The 24935-nt window shown below is 39.9% G+C and overlaps 1 protein-coding gene across 11 annotated transcripts in view; it reads right to left on the bottom strand.

The window, feature by feature from the left end:
* Window positions 1-3794: 3794 nt before the first annotated feature.
* CFAP91 (cilia and flagella associated protein 91) overlaps window positions 3795-24935 on the bottom strand; it is a 113091-nt gene continuing 91950 nt past the window's right edge. For 7 of the 11 annotated variants that reach the window (XR_002183605.2, XM_019986589.2, XM_070788541.1 and 4 more), the window contains 2 exons: window positions 22776-22928; window positions 3795-3985 (listed from right to left, as the gene is read on the bottom strand). Coding sequence is in view for 8 of the 11 variants with exons in the window: in XM_019986589.2 (XP_019842148.2) it covers window positions 22777-22928 (152 nt within the window). In the remaining 3 variants the exon portion in view is untranslated. The other 4 variants (XR_011566450.1, XM_070788536.1, XR_011566451.1 and 1 more) reach the window with 2 other exon arrangements.

Genomic DNA, 24935 nt, shown 5'->3' with positions numbered 1-24935 from the left:
GTTTGATGACCTCACCAACTCAATGGACATGAGTTTGAGCAAGCTCCAGGAGATGGTGAAGCACAGGGAAGTCTGGCGTGCTGCAGTGCATGGGGTCACAGAGTTGGATATGACTGAGCAACTGAACTGAATAAAAGATACCTCCTTCAATGGTTTTAGTTTTCTGGGAAATTCTTCTGTCATCTGGTAGTGGAGGATCCCTTACTGTCAACACTTTAAAGATTCTACAGAATATGAGGCACTCACTCCTCCCCCTTCCCCACTTAGGACAGCATATCTGTATTCTCTCTCTCACTCTTCTTCAAGTGCGATGGAGAAACTCATCTGATCGGTTAGAGACTGAAATCTACTGGGTTACTTTCCATGTATGCTTGCTGTGTAAAAGCACTCCAGGTCTTAGTAGATGCAACTCTACTCCCAGGTGGGTACAAGGATCTAGAATCGAGAGGGATGAGAGTTAGTAGTGGGAGCTGCCCTAACCTAACATATACTCAGAATTCAATTTGTCTGAGAGCTCTGCACTTCAGGAATTTGGACTCCCCCAAAATTTTGTGCCAAGTTTCTCATCCCCAAAAGATCCTTTACTCACACTACAAACTACTTCCTTGCACTGTACCTTGCCTATTTTTAAGCATTTTGAAGAGAGGCAATGCCTTTGTCAAAAAGCACAGGCATTCACTGTAACTAATTATGCTTCCATGCAAAAACCATTTCCTCCCTCAGAAATTAGTTTGTTGTGATTGTACATTACTACTGACTACTAGTGTAGCAGCCCTAACCCACTTTATGGCTCCAGCTGTCATGATCACAGGGCTTTAAACACAAGTTTTGCTCATCACTCAGGATATTTTGTTTCCAAGAGCAAAGACTAAGGTGGATGTGTTTCGACTCTAGTCATTAAAAACAGAGTTGCCAGTATCAGGAAAAAGCTTTCCTTTCTTAGTAAATTTCAATTAGCTAATGATAATTTTGTAATATCTTTTAGTTTTTTTCTTGTCTAAACACAAAGCTTAGTTTAGAAGATAATATAAGGATAAAAATTTTTAGAAAATATTCTATTGTAAATTATTTCTGAAAGAGATGGGAATACAAGACCACCTGACCTGCCTCTTGAGAAACCTGTATGCAGGTCAGGAAGCAACAGTTAGAACTGGACATGGAACAACAGACTGGTTCCAAATAGGAAAAGGAGTACGTCAAGGCTGTATATTGTCACCCTGCTTATTTAACTTATATGCAGAGTACATCATGAGAAATGCTGGGCTGGATGAAGCACAAGCTGGAATCAAGATTGCCGGGAGAAATATCAATAACCTCAGATAATGCAGATGACACCACCCTTATGGCAGAAAGTGAAGAGGAACTAAAAAGCCTCTTGATGAAAGTGAAAGAGGAGAGTGAAAAAGTTGGCTTAAAGCTCAACATTCAGAAAACTAAGATCATTTCATCCAGTCCTGTCACTTCATGGGAAATAGATGGGGAAACAGTGGAAACAGTGTCAGACTTTATTTTGGGGGGCTCCCAAATCACTGCAGATGGTGACTGCAGCCATGAAATTAAATGACACTCCTTGGAAGGAAAGTTATGACCAACCTAGACAGCATATTGAAAAGCAGAGACATTACTTTGTCAACAAAGTTCCGAACTTCTAGTCAAGGCTATGGTTTTTCCGGTGGTCATGTATGGATGTGAGAGTTGGATTGTGAAGAAGGCTGAGCGCCAAAGAATTGATGCTTTTGAACTGTGGTGTTGGAGAAGATTCTTGAGAGTTCCTTGGACTGCAAGGAGATCCAACCAGTCCATTCTAAAGGAGATCAGCCCTGGGATTTCTTTGGAAGGACTGATGCTAAAGCTGAAACTCCAGTACTTTGGCCACCTCATGCGAAGAGTTGACTCACTGGAAAAGACTCTGATGTTGGGAGGGATTGGGGGCAGGAGAAGGGGACGACAGAGGATGAGATGGCTGGATGGCATCACTGACTCGATGGACATGAGTTTGAGTAAACTCCGGGAGTTGGTGATGGACAGGGAGGCCTGGCGTGCTGCTGTTCATGGGGTCACAAAGAGTCGGACACGACTGAGTGACTGAACTTAACTGAAGTTTCATTTTATGTTCTTTATTATAAGCTGCTTTAAATCCTATATTATAAGTAGGTATTGATTTTACAGTTCACTGTGGTATAGCAGGGATGGGCAAACTATGGCTCAGGAACCAAATCTGGCCTGCCAATTTTTGTATAAAAAGCTTATTTTTGGAACACAGCAATGTTCATTCATTTGTTACCCTTTTCTGTCCTAAAATGGCAGAGTTGAGTAGTTGCAACAGAGACCATCTTCCCTGCAAAGTCTAAAAAAGTTACTAACTGGCCCTTGACTGAAAGTCTCTTGTTCCCTGCTGTACCACAGTCTTCCGCCCACCTTCTCTCCCATCATCCAACTCATGTCTTCTCAGTTTGTCTTCCTGATTTTTCATTTCAAAAGTGAATAATACCTTTTACCTAGTTAATGTTAGCATTTTTTTTTAATTTGGCTGCACCAGGTTTAGTTGTGACATGTGGAATCTTTCACTGTGGCATGTGAACCTCTTAGTTTTGGCATGTGGGATCTAGTTCCCTGACCAGGAATTGAACTCAGGCCCCCTGCATTGGGAGTGTGGGGTCTTAGCCACTGGACTACCAGGAAAGACCCAGGGTTAGCATTTTTAAAGGAACAAAATAAAATTCAATTGCCGCTTAATTGTGCTACTTTTCTGTTGATCAGTGATCCTCAAGGCAAACAAAACAAAAACATAAAAATGTTGCCCATTTTATTATAAGAATTCTAGTTGCTTGTAGGATTGGTCATTCAGGGCTAACCTCTGTTCTTATTAATCCTTGCTTCAGTTTTCTAAGGGGCCATTTCTTTTTGCATCCTATTAAAAACACCAGTCTGAAGCTTTTCTTGTTTCCATAGTAAGATATTTTCTAAGATAGGCTTTTATTCTGTGTTCATATAACATACACTTTCTTTTGTAAGCTCTTTACATGAGTCCCTTGTTGATTTTTTTGTTGACGCTTTTGGTTTTTTAATGTTTTTCCTATTTTTTTTTTTTTAATATTTATCCATCCATTTGGCTTTAGTTGTGGCACATTGGATCTTTACTTGTGGCATGTGGGATCTAGTTCCCTGACTAGGGATCAAACCCCAGGCCTCCTGTGCTGGGCATGCAGAGTCTTAGTCACTGGACCACCAGGGAAGTCCCTGTTTTTCCTATTTTCTGATCTTTAAATGAGGAGAGATCCATTCAACCCTAACTCTTGTCAGCATGTGGGATGGGCAGATAGGTCTCCAGCAGCACCCTCTCCATGGGTGTTTCATGAATATACTTCTCAGAGCTAAAGCTCAATGGTAACTTGACATGACATCGCATGGATATCCTAGGGCTTATTTTTCTGTTTCTCTGTAGACAGTTGTTTGGATTTCCAGTTCTGAGCCAGTGTAAATAGTACTGCTACGGCAGTCTTGTCACACCTGTTAGTGCACGTACTCTGCATTTCTACTGGACAGTGACATGCTGGGTCATGGGGATTGCATATTTTCAACCTTAACAGGTAATGCCAATACTCTGAACAGCAAACCCAAACCACTTAAGAAATATTCAGTAATATTTTTTTTAACTGATTTATATTTGACTCAACAAGCTGGTATATCTTTGTAGTGAATGAAATGTTGAAATGAGACATGAGAAAATTTTCTCTTTAAGTAGAGCATCTAGGAAATACCAGAGAGAATAAAGCTCCTTCATTTGATTGTCATTACTGAAAATCACTTTAAATCATTGGGAGTTCAAAGAAAAGAAATCTGTTTCTTCATGCATCACAAACTGACAAGCCCTAAGAGCTGCACATCTGGGAAGAAGGGCAGACAACTGGAATTCTCTACGACGATGATTTGTACAGCTTCTCTTTAAAAAGTTCTCTTTAAAAAGCTTCTCTTTAAAAATAGTCTGTAAAAAACACACACACACACACAAATGTTTATGATTATGTCATCGTTCTAGAAACAACCATTAACAGATCAACACATCCGAAAAATTACTGTGATACAATTACAGAGTCCAGACATAGCTCAGTTCTGCTGCTTTTGGGCCCCAAACATTTCCTAACTCACAGGGTCTCAGTTTCTAAATTCTAGCACTTAAAAAAACTCTGCATTAACTGGGTTATAACTGAAAAATTAATACATACACGTTGTAAAAAAAAAATTGAGACTACAAAAGGACAGAAACGTGAGGAAAGTAAGCCTCTTTCCCTTCAGTCTGACCTCCAGTCCTCAGTTTACATGCCCAGCAACAGGTGATTACCAAGATCTTGATCTTTCCAGGATTATTCTGTGTATATGCAGGCATAATACATCTATGTACATGTCTGTATATACACATAGATATTTCTAACTTTTAACTACAGAATATGACACATAAAGCAAAGCATAAAAAAAGTCAATGTGCAACTTAATGAAAAAATGTGTACTACTAATCTCTGTAGATATCACCCAGGTCAAGAAATCCCATAAGCTCCCACTTAGTCCCAATCACAACCCTCTCCTTACCCTCTAAAAATAATCACTATTCTGCAATACAGTAGTTTAGTGCTGATTTTGACCTTGATATAGTCTCATACTGTAGACTTTTCTTAATTTGGCTTTTTTCAATTATTATATTTTTGAGATTCATCCATGTGTTTATATTTAGTTCTTCATTCTTTTTATCTGCTGTAGAATAGGAATTAACAGACTTTGAAGAAAAAGGGCCTGACGGTAAATATTTTAGACTTTATGGGCCAAAATACAAAAGTGCGCATATTATGTAGGTACTAAAATAACAAGAAAGAAAACAAATTCATTGATAAAACTCAAAAGATAGTAATAATAACTGACTACAGGTTTTTTTTTTTTTTTTTTTGCAATACAAGTCTCCTGAAGAAAAGAATGAAACTCTTATTTAGGGAACACCATTTTGATTAATTGGGATTCAGAAATTAAAACTGATTACAGATGATCATCTGTTAATGGTGATGAGCAATGAGACTTTCCCCTATTTCAGTTTTGAAACTATTTTTTAGACAAATATATGGTATCACTTATATGTGGAATCTAACAAACAGTACAAATGAACTTATTTACAAAACAGAAACAGACTCACAGACATGGGAAAGAAACTTACCAAAGAGGAAAGGAGCAAAGGAGGGATAAATTAGGAATGTGTGATTAATAGATACACACTACCATGTATAAATAAACAACCAGGATTTACTGTATAGCCAGGGAACTATATTCAGTAGCTTGCAACAACATATAATGGAAAACAATTTTAAACCAAATCTTTTTGCTGTACACCTGAAAGCAACACAATGTGTAAATCAACTGTATTTCAATTTCAGAAAAGTCTTTCACAGATAGGTGCTGGCAATACTGATCTCAATCCATAAACATAGGATTTAAAAAAAAATACTTTTTGTTTATTTTTGACTGTGCTGGGTCTTCACTGCTGTGTGGGCTTTTCTCTAGTTTCAGAGAGCAAGGGCTACTCTACTCCTGGTGTGCGGGTTTCTCATCGCAATGGCTTCTCTTGTTGCGGAGAACAGACTCTAGAGCGTGCGGGCTTCAGTAGCTGTGGCACATGGGCTCAGTAGTTTTGGCTCCCAGACTCTAGAGCACAGGCTCAATAATTGTGTATGGGCTTTATCTTCCTGGATCAGAGATGGAACCTGTGTCTCCTACATCAGCAGGCAGATTCCTTATCACTGAGCCACCAGGGAAGCCCCAAGCATATACTTTTAACTGTGCATATTTATTGCCTGGAAGGCACCTATAGAATTCCAATAACTTCTTCTCTTGATATTTAATGCCTTTTAGCACATCATTACAATGTAGATTAATCACTTCCAATTGAAGGTTAGGTGGACATGCTTCCATTGCACACTTAAATAACTTTGAATATGGAAATTTTCTTTGCACTTGTTCCAAGGTCCAAAAAGTCTTCCTGGAATTATAGTTTAAGTTCAGAAAATACATTCACTGCAAATATGCATGGGAATGGAGACCTTCTTATTTTTTTAGCTTTGCCAGCAGGGGAAGTATATAAAGTAGCTTACCATTATTTGTGATTCAGACAATGTTAGTTGCCACTGAAATGACTTTACCATACTATAAATTCTGCATATAAGCTCTGTGTTACTTTGTAATTTTAGGTTGGATTCATTAAAAAAATATTACCAAGTCTGCAGCAAAAGCTGATTCCAAAGTCACTCAGTATTCCATGATAGTGGTTGAGGGTCGCTTTCTTTCTTAGAAAAATCTCAATCTTGTTTTGAGTTCAAAAAAATCACACTACAGTGTTACCATTGCTAAGCCATTGAACATCAGAGTCACAGGGCAATTTAAGATATTCCGCTATTTCTGACCAAAGAAAAAATCATGGAACATGGATTCAACAATGATTAAATCCTCAAGACTGAGTAAGGATCACATTAACAAAGCTAGGTGAATAACACATGATAGATTCAAACATTTTTCCATTAGTAAAAGAGTTGTCCACCAAAACCCTAAAGCTCTGGGGGAAAATCGGCATTTGGGGCTCCTCTAGATTCCAATCCATACCTCCCTCCACCCCCAAACAATAGACTCTAAAAGCCTTGCTGGTTTCTGTTTCCCCTAGTAAAGTCTTATGCCTAGATGTTACCAATGTCCCGAGGGGAAAAAAATGGCCAGTGATCACAGATCACTTAGGAAGAACTCTTTCCTGTCTACCCTTTAGTTCATTGAGTCCCCTTTATTTCCACAGCTCTTCCCTGTTTAAAAATGACACTTACAATATATCAATTATTTTTTCTAATTGTTGCAGCTACCTACTATATCCTTCCCAGCATCAGAAGATGTCTATTTTCTGTTTTAATTTCTGTTAATTTCCTTCCTTTTACTTTTTTTGCATCTAATTTCCTTTTCTAACGTCTAAAAAAGGATACTTAATCTTATTTTCATCTTTTCTGTTCTAATAAATGCCTCTAAGCCTATAAATTTCCTTCTAAGCATCACAGCAGCAGCATTTCACAAATTGGATATTTACATAGCATTTTTGTCATTTTTCAGCTCAAAATATTTTCTAGTTTCTGTTACGATACTTCCTTTGAACAGATTTACATTTGCATTTAATTTCCAAACATATTACAATTATCTTGTCATTAATTTCTAGTTTCATTGCTTTTTTTTTTTAATCAGAGGACACACGGGCATGATTTCAACTCTTTGAAATGGTTGATACTTGTTTTATGACACAGTATATAATCAGTTTTTGCAAATGTTCTATGTGTGCTTAAAAATAATATGCATCCTGGAGTTATTGGGTATAGTATTCTAAAATGCCCATTTAAGTTTCTTAACTATGTATCTCAAATCTTCCATTTTTAAATGTTTTTTCCCTCTGCTCAGTACATCAGTCCCTGATACAGGGATGCTGATAACATTTCCTAGAATCATGTTGTTGTTCAGTCATGTCTGACTCTTTGCGACCCAGTGCACTATAGCACACCAAGCTTTCTTGTCCTTCACCACCTCCTGGAGCCTGCTCAAACTCATGTCCATTGAGTCAGTGATACCATTGAATCATCTCGTCCTGTCATCCCCTTCTCCTCCCACCTTCAATCTTTCCCAGCATCAGGGTCTTTGCCAGTGAGTCAGCTCTTTGCATCAGGTGGCCAAAGTATTGGAGCTTCAACTTGAGCATCAGTCCTTCCAATGAATATTAGGGGTTGATTTCTTTTAGGATTGACTGGTTTGATCTCCTTGCAGTCCAAGGGACTCTCAAGAGTCTTCTCCAACACCACACTTAAAAGCATTAATTCTTTGGCACTCAGCCTTCTTTATGGTCCAACTCTCACATCCATACATGACTACTGGAAAAACCATAGCTTTGACTAGACAGACCTTTGTTGGCAAAGTGATGTCTCTGCTTTTTAATATGCTTTCTAGGTTCTCCACATCCTCTCCAACATTTTTTTTTTTAGGTCTTCATAGAACCATTCAACTTCAGCTTCTTCAGCATTAGTGGTTGGGGCATACTTGGATTACTGTGATACTGAATGGTTTGCCCTGGAAATGAACAGAGATCATTCTGTTGTTTTTGCGATTACACCCAAGTATTGCATTTTGGACTCTTGTTGACTATGAGGGCTACTCCATTTCTTTTAAGGGATTCTTGCCCACAGTAGTAGATGTAATGGTCATTTGAATTAAATACTCACATTCCCATCCATTTTAGTTCACTGATTCCTAAAATGTCAATGTTTACTCTTGCCATCTCTTGTTTGATCACTTCCAATTTACCTTGATTCAGGGACCTAACATTCCGGGTTCCTACGCAGTATTGTTCTTTACAGCATCAGACTTTACTTTCACCACCAGACACATCCACAGCTGGGTGCTGTTTCTGCTTTGGCTCAGCCTCTTCATTCCTTCTGGAGCTATTTCTCGGCTCTTCTCCAGTAGCATATTGAGCACCTGCAGACCTGGGGAGCTCATCTTTCAGTGTCCTATCTTTTTGCCTTTTCATATTGTTCATGGGGTTCTCAGGGCAAGAATGCTGAAGTGGTTTGCCATTCCCTTCTCCAGTGGACCACATTTTGTCAGAACTCTCCACCATGGCCCATCCGTCTTGGGTGGCCCTACACAGCATAGCTTAATGGTTGCATTGAGTTAGAAGGCTGTGATCCATGTGATTAGTTTGGTTAGTTTTCTGTGATTGTGGTTTTCATTCTGTCTGCCCTCTGATGGATGAGGATAAGAGGCTTATAGAAGCTTCCTGATGGGAGGGTCTGGCTGTAGGGAAAACTGGGTCTTGCTCTAGTGGGCAAGGCCATGCTCAGTAAACCTTTAATCCAGTTTTCTGCTATGGGTGGGACTGTGTTCCCTCCCTGTAGTTTCAGTTCAGTTCAGTTCAGTCACTCAGCATGTCCGACTCTTTGCGACCCCGTGAATCTCAGCACGCCAGGCCTCCCTGTCCATCACCATCTCCCGGAGTTTACTCAAACTCATGTCCATCGAGTCGGTGATGCCACCCAGCCATCTCATCCTCTGTCATCCCCTTCTCCTCCTGCCCCCAGTCCCTCCCAGCAACCTGTAGTTTGGCCTCCTCCAAAAAAGCCATGTTACTAGATATACTAAAATTGTGAATCACTTTGCCTTCCCAGTGAATTAAACCTGAAGTGTCCCTCTTTTGCTCTAATAAGTGCTTTCTGGCTTAAAACCTTGTTATTAATATAGTTACCTCAGCTTTCTTGTGGATGATGTTTTCATGGTATCTTTTACTCTTTTTGTAACCATTCTGAGTATTTAGACTTAATATATGTCTCATAAAATTTTAGGTATACAACTGAGTCTTTTAAAATTCAGTCTGACAAATTCTGATTTTGAGCATTTAGTCCATCTACATTTAGTGTAATTAATGACAAATCAGTGATAAACACCTATCATTTTATTCAGTGCTTTCTACTGGTTCTGTTTCCTTTTTCCTCTCCTTTCTGCCCTCCTTTTGTATTCAATGTTTTTTGTTTATTCCATTTTCTTCTATTGGTTTAAACGTCACACGTTTTCAGTATCCTGTAGGAGTTACCCTAAAGGATACAAAATGTTTCCTTGAGTTATCAGTCATAATATTAGATGATACTTTTATCCTCGTAGACAAAGGTAGGACAATTTAATCCATCTATGCCCTTTTTAACTTACATACTTCTATTGTTGTATAACTGAGTTGCTGCCATTGTTGCTGTTTCTTATTATTGTTGTTATATGCAGTCAATACATATTTATCCATATGTTAATCCTTCATTTATGTCCAGCCTTCCAATTTTCCTTTTGCTTAAAGAACATCTCATAGTGACAAATTTTCTGTTTCATTTATATGAAAATGTCTTTTTCCTGTCATTCTCAAAGAGTATTTTTGCAAGGTACAGAATTCTACTTTATTAATACTATTTAAGCACACTGAATATATCATTCCATTATTTTCTGTTTTTGTTTCTGGTGAGAAGCTAACTGTCAGCATAATTGTTGCTCTTCTGAAGGTAATTCATCTTTTCTTTCTTAACACTTTTAAGATTTCTTTTCAGTAGTCATATTAAAATGTATATAGATATAGATTTCTTTTTGTCTACTCAGGGTTGAGAAGCCTTCTAAACATTGACTTTTATCAGTTTCAGAAAATTCATATTTTATATAATTCCCCAACACATATCTTCTGTTAGAAGTCAAAGTTCTGGAATCAGTAGTCCATGCCTACTATCCTTTTGTTCCTTCCTAAGGATTAAGTTGTCCCACTCTATCCTCTTCTGTTGTTTCCAACTCTTTGGCTCTCTGATTCTTTCTACATAAATTATTCTGATCTTCTACTTTGCTATTTTTCTCTTCAGCTGTATATACCCTGCTCTTTGAGTTTCTCATGTTGACTGCTATATTTTTAAATTCTAGAATTTCTACTTTCTTCAAAATCTGCTATATATTGTTTTTTAAGTCGTTTCTTGTTCTCTTAAAAATTTCAATATTGATTTTCATTTCTTTGAGCATACTAAGTGCCTTAGTTCAGGATGCCAGAACAAAATGCCTTAGACTAGGCAGCTTAAGTAGCAGAAACATATTTTCTTTTTCTTTCCTTTTTTAGATGAGAACCCTTAGTATTTACTCTCTTAAAATTTTTCATATGTAACACACAGCAATGTTGATTTTATTTATCATGTTTATTTCATCCCTGGTACTTATTTATCTTATAACTGAAAGTTTATACCTTTTGATTGCATTTGTCCCATTTCCCCTTTTCCTCTTACACCTCTGGTAAGCACAAATCTGATCTCTTTTTCTGAGTTCGTTTTTAAAGTATACTTGACCTACAAAATTATGTTAGTTCCAGTTACACAACAAAGTGATCCGATTTTTCTATACATGTCAAAATGATCAGCATGATAAGTCTGTCGCCATGCAAAGATATAACATAATTATTGACTATGTTCTCCAAACTGCATATTTCATACGCGTGACTCATTTATTTTGCAGCTAGAAGTTTGTACCTCTTATCTCTCTCACATATTTCTCTCTCCCACCTACCCCTTCCCTTCTGGAAACCATGGCAACCACCTGTTTGTCTCTATAGCTATGACACTGTTTCCATATGGTTATATTTTCTGTTTCCTTTTGTTTTTTAGATCTCACATGTAAGTGAAATCAGACCGTATTTCTCTTTCTCTGTCTGATTTACTTCACTTAGCATAATAGTCTCTGGTTCCATCCATGTCATCACCAATGGCAAACTTTCCTTCTTTCTTATGAGTAATATTCCACTGTGTATATTTACCACATCTTTATTCATTCATTTACTAATGGGTACTTATGTTACTTCTATATCTTAACAGTTGTAAATAATGCTACTATGAAAATAGGGATACACATACCTTTCCTAATTATTTTCATTTTCTTTGGATAAATACCAGCAATGGAATTGCTGGATCATACAGTGGTCTGTTTTTAATTTTTTGAGGAATCTCCATACCATTCTCCATAGTGGCTGTACCAATTGACATTTTTGCTGACAGTGCATGAGATTCTCTTTTCTCTACAACCTCTCCAATACTTTTTATTTGTGGTCTTTTTGATAACAGCCATTCTGACAAATGTGAGATATGAAGTGATATCCCACTGTGGTTTTGATTTGCATTTCTCTGATTATTGATGTTGAGGATCTTTTCATGTGCCTGTTGGCCATCTGTGTGTCTTTTTTGGAAAGTCTACTCAGATCCTCTCTTTTTTTTTTTTTTTTGAGGTTGAGTTATGTGAGTCTTCATATGGAAGGGTGGCGGTGAGGAGATACCCCTCGTCCAAGGTAAGGAGCAGCGGCTGCACTTTGCTGGAGCAGCCGTGAAGAGATACCCCATGCCCAAGGTAAGAGAAACCCAAGTAAGACAGTAGGTGTTGCAAGAAGGCATCAGAAGGCAAACACACTGAAACAATACTCACAGAAAACTAGTCAATCTAATCACACTAGGATTACAGCCTTGTCTAACTCAATGAAACTGATCCATGCCCGTGGGGCAACCCAAGATGGGCGGGTCATGGTGGAGAGATCTGACAGAATGTGGTCCACTGGAGAAGGGAATGGCAAACCACTTCAGTACTCTTGCCTTGAGAACCCCAAGAACGGTATGAAAAGGCAAAATGATAGGATACTGAAAGAGAAACTCCCCAGGTCAGTAGGTGCCCAATATGCTACTAGAGATCAGTGGAGAAATAACTCCAGAAAGAATGAAGGGATGGAGCCAAAGCAAAAAGAATACCCAGCTGTGGATGTGACTGGTGATAGAAGCAAGTTCCAATGCTGTAAAGAGCAATATTGCATAGGAACCTGGAATGTCAGGTCCATGAATCAAGGCAAATTGGAAGTGGTCAAACAAGAGATGGCAAGAGTGAATGTTGACATTCTAGGAATCAGCGAACTGAAATGGACTGGAATGGGTGAATTTAACTCAGATGACCATTATATCTACTACTGCGGGCAGGAATCCCTCAGAAGAAATGGAGTGGCCATCATGGTCAACAAAAGAGTCTGAAATGCAGTACTTGGATGCAATCTCAAAAATGAAAGAATGATCTCTGTTCGTTTCCAAGGCAAACAATTCAGTACATTTCAAAACAGTAATCCAAGTCTATGCCCCAACCAGTAATGCTGAAGAAGCTGAAGTTTAATGGTTCTATGAAGACCTACAAGACCTTTTAGAACTAACACCCAAAAAATCTGTCCTTTAAATTATAGGGGACTGGAATGCAAAAGTAGGAAGTCAAGAAACACCTGGAGTAACAGGCATATTTGGCCTTGCAATACGGAATGAAGCAGGGCAAAGACTAATAGAGTTTTGCCAAGAAAATGCACTGGTCATAACAAACACCCTCTTCCAACAACACAAGAGAAGATTCTATACATGGACATCACCAGATGGTCAACACCGAAATCAGACTGATTATATTCTTTGAAGCCAAAGATGGAGAAGCTCTATACAGTCAGCAAAAACAAGACCAGGAGCTGACTGTGGCTCAGATCATGAATTCCTTATTGCCAAATTCAGACTTAAATTGAAGAAAGTAGGGAAAACCACTAGACCATTCAGGTATGACCTAAGTCAAATCCCTTATGATCATACAGTGGAAGTGAGAAATAGATTTAAGGGCCTAGATCTGATAGATAGAGTGCCTGATGAACTATGAAATGAGGTTCGTGACATTGTACAGGAGACAGGGATCAAGACCATCCCCATGGAAAAGAAATGCAAAAAAGCAAAATGGCTGTCTGGGGAGGCCTTACAAATAGCTGTGAAAAGAAGAGAAGCGAAAAGCAAAGGAGAAAAGGAAAGATATAAGCATCTGAATGCAGAGTTCCAAAGAATAGCAAGAAGAGATAAGAAAGTCTTCCTCAGTAATCAATGCAAAGAAATAGAGGAAAACAACAGAATGGGAAAGACTAGAGATCTCTTCAAGAAAATCAGAGATACCAAAGGAACATTTCATGCAAAGATGGGCTCGATAAAGGACAGAAATGGTATGGACCTAACAGAAGCAAAACATATTAAGAAGAGATGGCAAGAATACACAGAAGAACTGTACAAAAATCTTCACGACCCAGATAATCACGATGGTGTGATCACTGACCTAGAGCCAGACATCCTGGAATGTGAAGTCAAGTGGGCCTTAGAAAGCATCACTACAAACACAGCTAGTGGAGGTGATGGAATTCCAGTTGAGCTATTCCAAATCCTGAAAGATGATGCTGTGAAAGTGCTGCACTCAATATGCCAGCAAACTTGGAAAACTCAGCAGTGGCCACAGGACTGGAAAAGGTCAGTTTTCATTCCAATCCCAAAGAAAGACAATGCCAAAGAATGCTCAAACTACTGCACAATTGCACTCATCTCACATGCTAGTAAAGTAATGCTCAAAATTCTCTAAGCCAGGCTTCAGCAATATGTGAACCATGAACTTCCTGATGTTCCAGCTGGTTTTAGAAAAGGCAGAGAAACCAGAGATCAAATTGCCAACATCCGCTGGATCATCGAAAAAGCAAGAGAGTTCCAGAAAAACATCTATTTCTGTTTTATTGACTATGCCAAAGCCTTTGACTGTGTGGATCACAATAAACTGTGGAAAATTCTGAAAGAGATGGCAATACCAGACCACCTGATCTGCCTCTTGAGAAATCTGTATGCAGGTCAGGAAGCAACAGTTAGAACTGGACATGGAACAACAGACTGGTTCCAAATAGGAAAAGGAGTTTGTCAAGGCTGTATATTGTCACCCTGCTTATTTAACTTATATGCAGAGTACATCATGAGAAACGCTGGACTGGAAGAAACACAAGCTGGAATCAAGATTGCCGGGAGAAATATCAATAACCTCAGATATGCAGATGACACCACCCTCATGGCAGAAAGTGAAGAGGAACTCAAAAGCCTCTTAATGAAAGTGAAAGAGGAGAGTGAAAAAGTTGGCTTAAAGCTCAACATTCAGAAAACGAAGATCACGGCATGCGGTCGCATCACTTCATGAGAAATAGATGGGGAAACGGTGGAAACTGTGTCAGACTTTATTTTTTAGGGCTCCAAAATCACTGCAGATGGTGACTGCAGCCATGAAATTAAAAGATGCTTACTCCTTGGAAGGAAAGTTATGACCAACCTAGATAGCATATTCGAAAGCAGACATTACTTTGCCAACAAGGGTTCGTCTAGTCAAGGCTATGGTTTTTCCTGTGGTCATGTATGGATGTGAGAGTTGGACTGTGAAGAAGGCTGAGCACTGAAGAATTGATACTTTTGAACTGTGGTGTTGGAGAAGACTCTTGAGAGTCCCTTGGACTGCAAGGAGATCCAACCAGTCCATTTTGAAGGAGATCAGCCCTGGGATTTCTTTGGAAGGAATGATGCTAAAGCTGAATCTCCAGTACTTTGGCCACCTCGTGCGAAGAGTTGACTCATTGGAAAAGACTCTGATGCTGGGAGGGATTGGGGGCAGGAGGAGAAGGGGACGACAGAGGATGAGATGGCTGGATGGCATCACTGACTCGATGGACGTGAGTTTGAGTGAACTCTGGGAGTTGGTGATGGACAGGGAGGCCTGGCGTGCTGTGATTGATGGGGTTGCAAAGAGTCGGACACGACTGAGTGACTGATCTGATCTGATCTGATCTATGTAAATAAATATATTTATAAACTTGCAAATGTCTGGCAAATAAGTATAAATTTGCAAATGTCTTTGCCCATTCAGTATGTGGACTTTTCATTTTGTTGATCATTCCTTTAACTGATGAAAAGGTCTTATATTTACTTTTGTGCATGGTGTGAGGAAGTAGTCCAGTTTCTTTTCCGTGTAGCTGTCTTTTTTCCCCATCACCGTTTATTGAAAAAGCTGCTTTTTCCCCACTGTATATCCTTGCCTCCTTTGTAGTAGGTTAATTGCCCATATAAGTGTAGATTTACTGGGCTCTCTGTTCTTTTCCATTGATCTATTTGTCCATTGATCTATATGCCAGTACTATACAGTTTTGATTACTGTAGCCCTGTAGTATAGTTTGAAATCAGGGTGAATGATGCCTCCAGCTTTATTTTCTCAAGATTGTTTTAGTTATTAGAAATTTATTTTCTCACAGTTCTGGAGGGTTGAAGTCCAAGATCAGGTGCCAGCATGATCAGTTCCTGGGGAGAACTCTCTTCATGGCTTGTAGATGGCTGCCTTCTTGCTCTGCCCCATCTATCTCACAGTCCTCATTTCCAAATGACATCATATAGGAGGTGAGGGCTTCAACATACGAATTTTGGGAGGACACAGTTCACTGTATTGCATTCCACCAAAGCCTCCTGAAATCATGTTCTTCTCACGTGCAGGATACATTCATTTCACCTCAATAGCCCCCAGAGTCTTAACTCATTCAGGTACCAATTATAAGGTCTGAAATCCAAATTGTCATCTAAATCAGAAATGGGTGAGACTCAAAGGTATGATTCTTCCAGAGGCAATATTCCTCTCCAGCTGTGAACCAGATACATTATGCACTTCCAAAATACAGTGGTGGGACAGGCATAGGAAAGATAGTCCCATTCCAAAAGGGAGAAATCAGAAGGAAGAAAGGAATAATGGGTCCCAAGCAAGTCCAAGGCTTAGCTAGACAAATTCTATTGGATCTTAAAGCTTGAGCTTAATTCCCTTTGGTGCAATGTCCTGCCTTCTAGGTCCACTGGGATGGCAGCATTTCTCCATGGCTCTGGGAGTGGCCCCATCCCCCCAGCTCTGGTGTACCTCATCTCCATGGCCACTTTGGAGATCCAGGTAGGGTGCCATAGGCAGTCCTGTCCTTCAGTTCTGGGCAGAGGCCATCTGACCTGTTGAAACTGAAGCACTGGTTGATAAGCTCTGAATCGCCTTCAGCATTAGTTTTCACTCTTCTTAAATAATGGTGCACATTTGCAGCATAATGGCTCTGTTGTATGATCCTGTGAAACCCAACAAGTCTGACAGCCTTTCTTCATTTCATAGTGTATCCATTCCTTCATTTCAAACTGGCAGTGCTCCTACTCTTACAATTCCATAGACTCTTTATTAGATAGTTGTTCAGCTATACCCTTAGAATTCTTTTTCAGAATGGACTTTCTCACTTTTTGAAATATGGCTAGGCTGAGAATTTTCCAAATCTACAAATCCTTGTTTTTTAGCTTAACAATTCCTTCTCCAGTTTATTTCTCTCCTTTCGTATTTTACCATAAAAGCAGTCAGAAGGAACCACGTGGCTCCTTCAACACTTTGCATAGACATCTCCTCAGCTAAATATCCAGTTTCATTGCTTAGAAGTTCTATCTTCCACAAAACACTAGAACACAGTTCAGCCAAGTTCTCTGCCACTTTATAATATGGATTGCCCTTCCTCCAGTTTGCAGTAACATTCCACATTTCCATCTAAGACCTTGCCAGAATTGCCCTTAACATCCATATTCCCAGCATGCACCTCAAAAATCTTCCCATCTCTACACATTAGCTAGCTCCAAAGTTGCTTCCACACACTTAGGTATTGTTACAGTACCTTCACTTTTGGTACCAAAATCTGTCTTGGCTCCGACTGCCATAACAAAATACCATGCACTGGGTGGTTTAAACCACAAAAAATGTATTTTCTCACAATTCTGGAGGCTAGAAGTGTATAGCAGTAAGCATAGTTATTCTAAAGTCTGTGTCTAATAATTCCAATTTTAGATCCCTTTAGGTTTGTTTCTATGATCTGTACTTTCTGCTACTTGTTCAAGTTGTCATGTACCTGTATATCCTTCATGTACCTGTATATCCTTCATGTACCTGTATATCCTTGTTTGGAACTTGTTCATGAAAAATTCTGAAAATAAATTGAGGTCTAGGATGATGCCAACTTTCTCCAAGGAGAATTTAAGTTTTGTTCCTGATAATTTCTTTGAGGCAACAGGAATCAAGGATCTTTTAAATTCATTTTGTGCAACTGAGGGTTTTGGGGATCATTCAGGGGATTAGAAGCTAAACTGTAGTCTATTCAAGGATGGTTACTTCTAATGAACACTTTCTACTAGGGCACAGCCTTGTGGAGTCCCAGCCTAAACGGAGGACGTTCACCAGGGTCTCAATCTTGACTCCAGTTTTTGTCCCTCTGGTCTTATAAAGCTTGTGAAAGCACTGCTCAGCTTTTCAGCCACCTATTATGAAAATAACTATTAATCTTAATAAATTTGCATGTAGAAATAGTGACTAACATTAAGGCTGATTTACTATTTAAATTCGTTTATTTTATACTGGAGTACAGTTTCTTAACAATGCTGTGTACATTTCAGGTGTACAGCAAAGTGACTGAGTTATACATACCTGTTTATCTATTCTTTCTCAGATTCTTTTCCCACGTAGGTTTTTATGAGTACTGAGCAGATTCCCTGTGCTATACAATAGGTCTTTGTTGGTTACCTATTTTAATACAGCAGTGTGTGTGTGTATGTATGTTAATCTCAAACTCCCAATTTATCCCTCCCCCACCACCATTCCTCACTGATAAGCATAACTTATTTTTTGATTGAGTTGTCTGAATTTTTGATATTGAGCTTCATGAGCTGGTTGTAAATTTTGGAAACTTACCCCTTTTTGGTCAGAGTGCTTGCAAATACTTTCTCCCATTCTGTGGGTTGTCTTTTTGTTTTGTTTATGGTGTCCTTTCCTGTGCAAAAGCCTTTGAGTTTAATTTCCCATTTATCCATTTTTATTTCCATTACTCTTCGAGATGGGCTGAAAAAGTTATTGCTGTGATTTATGTATGAGTATTCTGCCTGTGTTTCCCTCTGAGTTTTATAGTATCTGACCTCACATTTAGGTCTTTAGTGTATTCTGAATTTACTTTTGTGTATAGTGTTAAGGAATACTCTAATTTCATTTCTTACATGTAGCTGTCCAGTTCAGTAAGCACCACTTAATGAAGAGACTGCTTTTTCTCCATTGTATATTCTTGCCTCCTTTGCTGTAGATTAACTGACCACAGGTGCAGGTTTATTTCTGGGCTTTTTATCTAGTTCCATTGATCTATATTTCCTTTTTTTTTTTTTTTTGCTAGTACCATACTTTTCTTTCTCCTGCTACATTTTTTTTTCCTCAGGGAAAGGCATTTTATTTTAAATATAGCAATGTGTACATGTCAGTCTCAAACTCCTAATCTATCCCTCCCAGCCTTCCCCCCTGCTAGCCATAATTTTTTTCTCTAAGTCTGTGAGTCTGTTTTGTAGATAAGTTTAGTTGTATCATTTTTAAAAGACTCCATATGTAAGTGATACCATGACAATTTGTCTGACTTACTTCCCTTGATATGATAATCTCCAGGTCCACCTATATTGCTGCAAAGGCATTATTTTATTCCTTTTTATGGCTGAGTAATATTCCATTGTATACATGCACCACATCTTTATCCATTCATCTGCTGATGGACATTTAGGTTGCTTCCATGCCTCGATTACTGTAAACAGTGCTTTAATGAACACTGGTGAATGTATCCTTTTGAACCATGGTTTTCTCTGGATGTATGCCCAGGAGTGGAATTGCTGGATCACACAGTAGTTCTATGTGTAGTTTTTTAAGGAACTTCCATACTGTTTTCCATAGTGGCTGCACCAACTGCCATTCCTACCAACAGTGTAGGAGGGTTCCCTTTTCTTCATACCCTCTCCAGCATTTACTGTTTGTAGACTCCTTGATGGTGGCCATTGCGATTAGTGTGAGGTGATAATCTCATTGTAGCTTTGATTTGCATTTTTCTAATAATTAGTAATGAGCATCTTTTCATGGGCCTCTTGGCCATTGGCCATCTATGTATCTTCTTTGGAGAAATGTCTATTTAGGCCTTCTTCCCTTTTTTTTTTTTCCCTTTGTTTTTTTGATTGGGTTGTTTGTGCTTTTGATACTGAGCTGCATGAACTGTTTGTATATTTTGGAGGTTAATCCCTTGTCACTTACTTCATTTGCAAATATTTTCTTCCATTCTAAGGGATGTCTTTCTGTCTCATTTATGGTTTCCTTTGCTGTGCAAAAGCTTTTAATTAGGTTTCATTTGTTTATTTTTATTTTCATTACTCTAGGTGGTGGGTCAAAAAAGATCTTGTTGCAATTTATGCCAAAGAGCATTCTTTGTTTCCTCTGAGAGTTTTATAGTGTCTGGCTTTATATTTAGAGCTTTAATCTATTTTGAGTTTATTTTTGTGTATGGTGTTAAGAGTGTTCTAATTTCATCCTTTTACATGTAGCATGTCTGCTGATGGGTAGGGCTTTGTTCCTGACCTGTTGGCTGTTTGGCCCAAGGCACCCACACTGAAACCTACAGACTGTGGGTGGGGCCAGGTCTCAGTGAGGAAACGGCAGCCTCTAGGAGGTTCACACCAACGAGTACTCCCCAGAACTGCTGCTGCCAGTGTTCTTGTCCCCACACTGTGCCACAGTTGCTCCCCGCCTCTGCAGGAGACCTTCCAGTACTAGCCCAGTCTCTTAGAGGTTACCGCTTTTCCCTTGGGTCACTGTGAGTCATGAGACCCTGAGTGCACCCTCCACACAGAGTTTCTGTTTCCCCCAGTCCTGTGGAATTTCTCTGATCAGATCTTGCTGGCCTTCGAAGCTAGATTTTCGGGGGCTCCTCCTCCCACTGCCAGACCCCAAGGTAGGGAGCCTGACATGGAGCCCAGATCTTTCACTCATGTAGGAGAGCTTCTATGGTAAAATTATTTCCAGTTACTGGGTCACCCACCTGGTATGTATGGGATTGGATTGGATTGCGCCCCTCCAGTCATCTCATTGTGGCTTCTTCTTTGTCTTTGGATGCAGGGTATCTTTTTTGATAGGTTCCAGCGTTTTTCTGTCAATGGTTTTTCAGCAGTTAGTTGTGATTTTGATGTTTCCATAAGAAGAGGTAAACTCATGTCCTTCTACTCCACCATCCTGTCTCAGTGGTATATCTCAGCTCACTGTTATAATTTATATTATTGCCTAAGTCAGCCCTCATCACCTCTCTGGAGAATTCCATGAACTATATAGTCCATGGACTCGCAAAGAGTTGGACACGACTGAGCGACTTTCCCTTTCACCATCTCCTATCTTCCACCAGAAAGTTGTGTCTTTATGCGTCCACAGGATGCTGTGATATGCTGCCCAGATCACTGTTTCAAGATCGAAGCACTCAGTTCTTCATCCATCTGGAGCACTGGCTGGCAATGCCTTACAGCTGAGTTCTTCCCAATGCATGCTCAGATTCTTTCACTCCCTCTCAAACATCAACTGGATAGGGAGAGATCCAAGGGACCCAGTGGAGGAACTGTACTTCTGAGGCTGATTTTTAATACAATAATAAGTTAGGCAAAATTCTTTGATTCTTGAATTTATATTATATAGCTATTATATAGATGTAACATTACATGTAAATATATGGTTTATATTTTCAGTGATTTCAGAGGTTATTTCATTATTAATGAAAAACAAAGGATTTTCTGCTGTAATTTACAGCCATAGTTTGGTATTTAAGAATTCTTTATCTGTCTTCTCTCTGGTCTTTCTTAACTGCTCCCTTATCTCAACCTTCCTACCATCAGCTTCTTTGAGATTTAAGGTCCCAATAGATTTCCCTGCAGAGGGCCTCTTGGTCACATGTTCATGTGTAAACCTTAAGGAAACCTCAAGGAAAGTATTTGTATAAGATTATACAGTTAGTGGATGCAAACACCCAAACCTCCTCGATGCCAGGTTCAGATTGCTCCCTAAGCCTTAATGCCATCCCTAACCTGATAGCACACCCTCGAGGGTAAAATAGCAAACAGTGTGCCTCTCACCATGGGAGGCTTAAGGGAAAAGTTACAGGTAAAGCTTCACTCTGGACCCCTTCTCATGGAAGTTTTACTCGGAACCCCCTGGCTCTGTTCTCCATAATCTGGTAAGGTGGCATACGTGTCAACTACGTCACCAAGCAACACAGGCTTCCCAGGTGGTGCCGGTGGTAACAAACCTGCCTGCCAGTGCAGGAGACACAGGAGATGTGGGTTCGATCCCTGGGTCAGGAAGGTCCCCTGGAGGAGGAAATGGCAACCCACTCCAGTATTCTTGCTTGGAAAATTTCATGGACAGAGAAACCGGGCGGGCTATGGTCCATGGGGCTGCAAGAGTTGGATACCACTGAGTGACTGAACACATGTAAGCAACATTACTAAAGGTAAAAATGACCCGATTAGTAACTAGCATCTGACTGGGAGGGATTTTAAATAAACTATTAATACCTAACAGGAAACTGTAACTTCGAGGTTTCCTGAGTGTGCTGACTTTTGTAACTGGGCAGATCCATTGGGGGGACCCTGGAATCTATGCCAATGGAATTATGAGAGAGACTGGTCCCAGGGCACGTAAACCAAGGCAGCTTCTGCCCCCACCCAATGCGAAGCTCTTTTCCTTGCACCTGAGCTTTGTAACCTGGGGACTAAAGGATTTTGATACATGGTCCTTTGTGTGGATTCAGCAAGAGCTCCCGCAGGAAGAGAGACCCCCGATGCTGTGCTGTTGGAAGCTGTGGGGCCTTATGGCTTTCTGAGGAGATTGATACTCAAATCATACCAAACATGGCCTGTGTTCATCTTGTGAGTAGGAATGTTAGGTGCACCTAAGGCTACTGTAGAGGGCAGGGCTCGAATTGGGCAGGCTGTGCCTCATGCCATGCTGAGCAGCCAGCTCAGTGCTACAGGGGTACCTTATCTAATTCCATGAGAACAAGGTTTTTGTTTTAAATAACACAAACATGTTTTGTAGCTTTGTGATAGAGTATAGTCATTTGCTAAAACCTACAAAAATAATTTTGAGTCCTGTTTTTTGGTCAAAACAGTCTAACTGCTGTCATATGAACTAAAAGTTTCAATAGCAGATTCCATAACCGAGATGAAATGCACCAATATTTTCCCTGCTGTATTCCTGCATTCAGTCTGGGCTGCCACAGACAGAAAGCACAAGGGTGCTTTTTTCTTGAATTTGTAGTGGAAACCTTGGCAGACAGTAACTGCTTCAGGCCTGTCAAACAGATGCATGAAATGCACCAATTTAAATGGGAGTGCTTCATTTTCCACATTATGATTGTTAGAGTACAGCACAGAGCTCAATGACGCTGCTTGTCCTCCTGTGCCCTTCCAAAGGAAAAATAAACTCACCTTAGGTATTTTGCTCCTTTTCAGTTTCTCCCTCAAGTAGCTCAGCGTCTGGTGTCTGCCTTTGCTCAACAAAATGCGTCTTGAGCATGTCCTCTGTGTGCCTGTGGATGATCTGATGGGCTGCCAGGATATGCTTCCGCTGAGAGTTCCTCACTGTGCCAAAGGGACAGGAGACGTGTTACTCTGGACGTCAGGACAGATCATTCCCAAAGGTTTTCAAAAGAGTAGAGACAGAAATGATAACTTTGCAAGCCACATATTCTCTTGCTTAAAGCTGACTGGATTAAAGAAAATTTTCTGCGGTTTTGCAAGGACACATTCCAAAGGTAATTCAACCTAAATCTCAATATTGCTGCTCTCTCTCTGTTCAGTCACACTCCTCCCCACTCGGCTGGCCTTCACTCCACAGCTGAGTGTCTTCCCTCACCTGGAATACCTGTACTCCAGATCCTGCCCTTCTGCAAAGCCCAGCCCAAGTCCAGCTCCTCCAGGAAGTCTTTGACTGAGGCAGCTCACATTTATTATGACCACACTTGAGTTTGTGCCAGTCTATTCAGTGTCCAAGTGCTTCAGGTGAGTTACATTTTGTTTTTCACTTAGATTATAAATGACCTAAAGGTAAAGATCTTGTCTTATGCTTCTCTTTGTGCTTTAGTCCCTAATATGAAGGGTACTTGTTGACTGATGAATTTGAGTTCACGGCTTTAGAAGTTGTTCCTAGTGCTACAGTCTAAAGAATATTTATTATCAAGGCTTAGTACATTAAGCATCCCATTTCCCTTTTGAAAAGTGGTAACGGTGATGATGATGGTGGTAGCAGTTAGCATTTTTCCTTACTTCCTGCCAGGTATGGTTTTAAATAGTTGGCATATAGTTATTCATTTAAACTACTCACAACCCTAAAAGAGTATTATTACTATCCCCATTTTCAGATGAGGCAGCTGAGACACAGAGATTAGGTGATTTGCCTAAAGTCATACAGCTAGTAAAGCACAATAAGAAGTACCATGGCTTCTATGCTGTTCAGATGTCAGCTATTTTAAGTAGGGTAAATCACATAGAAACTTAGAACACTTCACAGCAGTATGGTTGAAAGAATGGGGACTTGGGAGCCACATAGACCATGGTGCAATCTGCAAACTGTGTAACATCTCTAAGCACTAATTTCCTTAACTAAAGTATGAGAACACATCTATAGATGTTATAAGAAATTTAGATAAGGTATTTCTAAAAATGCTTAATACATTTTCTGGAACTTGGTATGCATTTAAACCTTGGTTGTTACTATTATTTTCATCTATATACAGGTCCTCAAGGTCATTCCCATCTATCAAATTTTAGAAAAATAAGAGTTGGTGGATTAAGAAGACTCTAAGCTCAACTCCTCTCATGGGCACAGCAAAATTACAGCTATTTACAGAGAAACTATGGATGAGAAAGGCCAGAACCTACCAGAAAAGACCTCTACAACTAAAGATAATATAGAACAAACCATAATAAGATGGGTAGGATGGGCAGAGTTGTGCTATAGTCAAGAGCCGTACCCCTAGTAGGCAACCCTCAAACAGGAAAATTACTACAACTGCAGAGATTCACCCTAAGGATTGAGGAGTCTGAGCCCCACATTGGGCTCCACAGCACAGGGGTCCTGCACTGGTAAGACAGTACTGGAACAACTGGCTTTGAAGACCAGCAGGGCTTGCTTTCAGCAGACCCTGTGAGCTGTGAGAAATAGACTCTACTCTTAAAGGACACACACAAGATCTTATACATTATTTCTTCTGCCCTAGATTGCACAGTCTGAAAGGACCATGGGTCCAGCCCACCCATTAATCTTGGAGAGTCTCCCGGGGTGGTAGAAGGCAACTGGACCTCACCCTGGGGATAAAGACATTGGCAGTAAGCACTTGGGGGAGCTTGCCCTACCACATGAATACTAGTGCTGGTGAGCACTATTTTGTAATCCTCCCTGTGGGGACCTAGGCTACGACCCATCAGCCTATAGGCACCAGTAATGGAATACCTCAGGCCAAGCAAGTAGGTGGGCAGGTTGCATTAAAACACCCTAATAATCTTGTCCACCAGAGGGCCCAGGACCTGGCCCTACACCCCAGGACACAGGTAATATAGAACTGGGACCCCCAGGGCCTACTACAGCAA

The sequence above is a fragment of the Bos indicus genome, chromosome 1 (assembly GCF_029378745.1).
Source record: "Bos indicus isolate NIAB-ARS_2022 breed Sahiwal x Tharparkar chromosome 1, NIAB-ARS_B.indTharparkar_mat_pri_1.0, whole genome shotgun sequence".
NCBI lineage: Eukaryota > Metazoa > Chordata > Mammalia > Artiodactyla > Bovidae > Bos > Bos indicus.
This window is presented reverse-complemented; position numbering and strand designations above follow the sequence as displayed.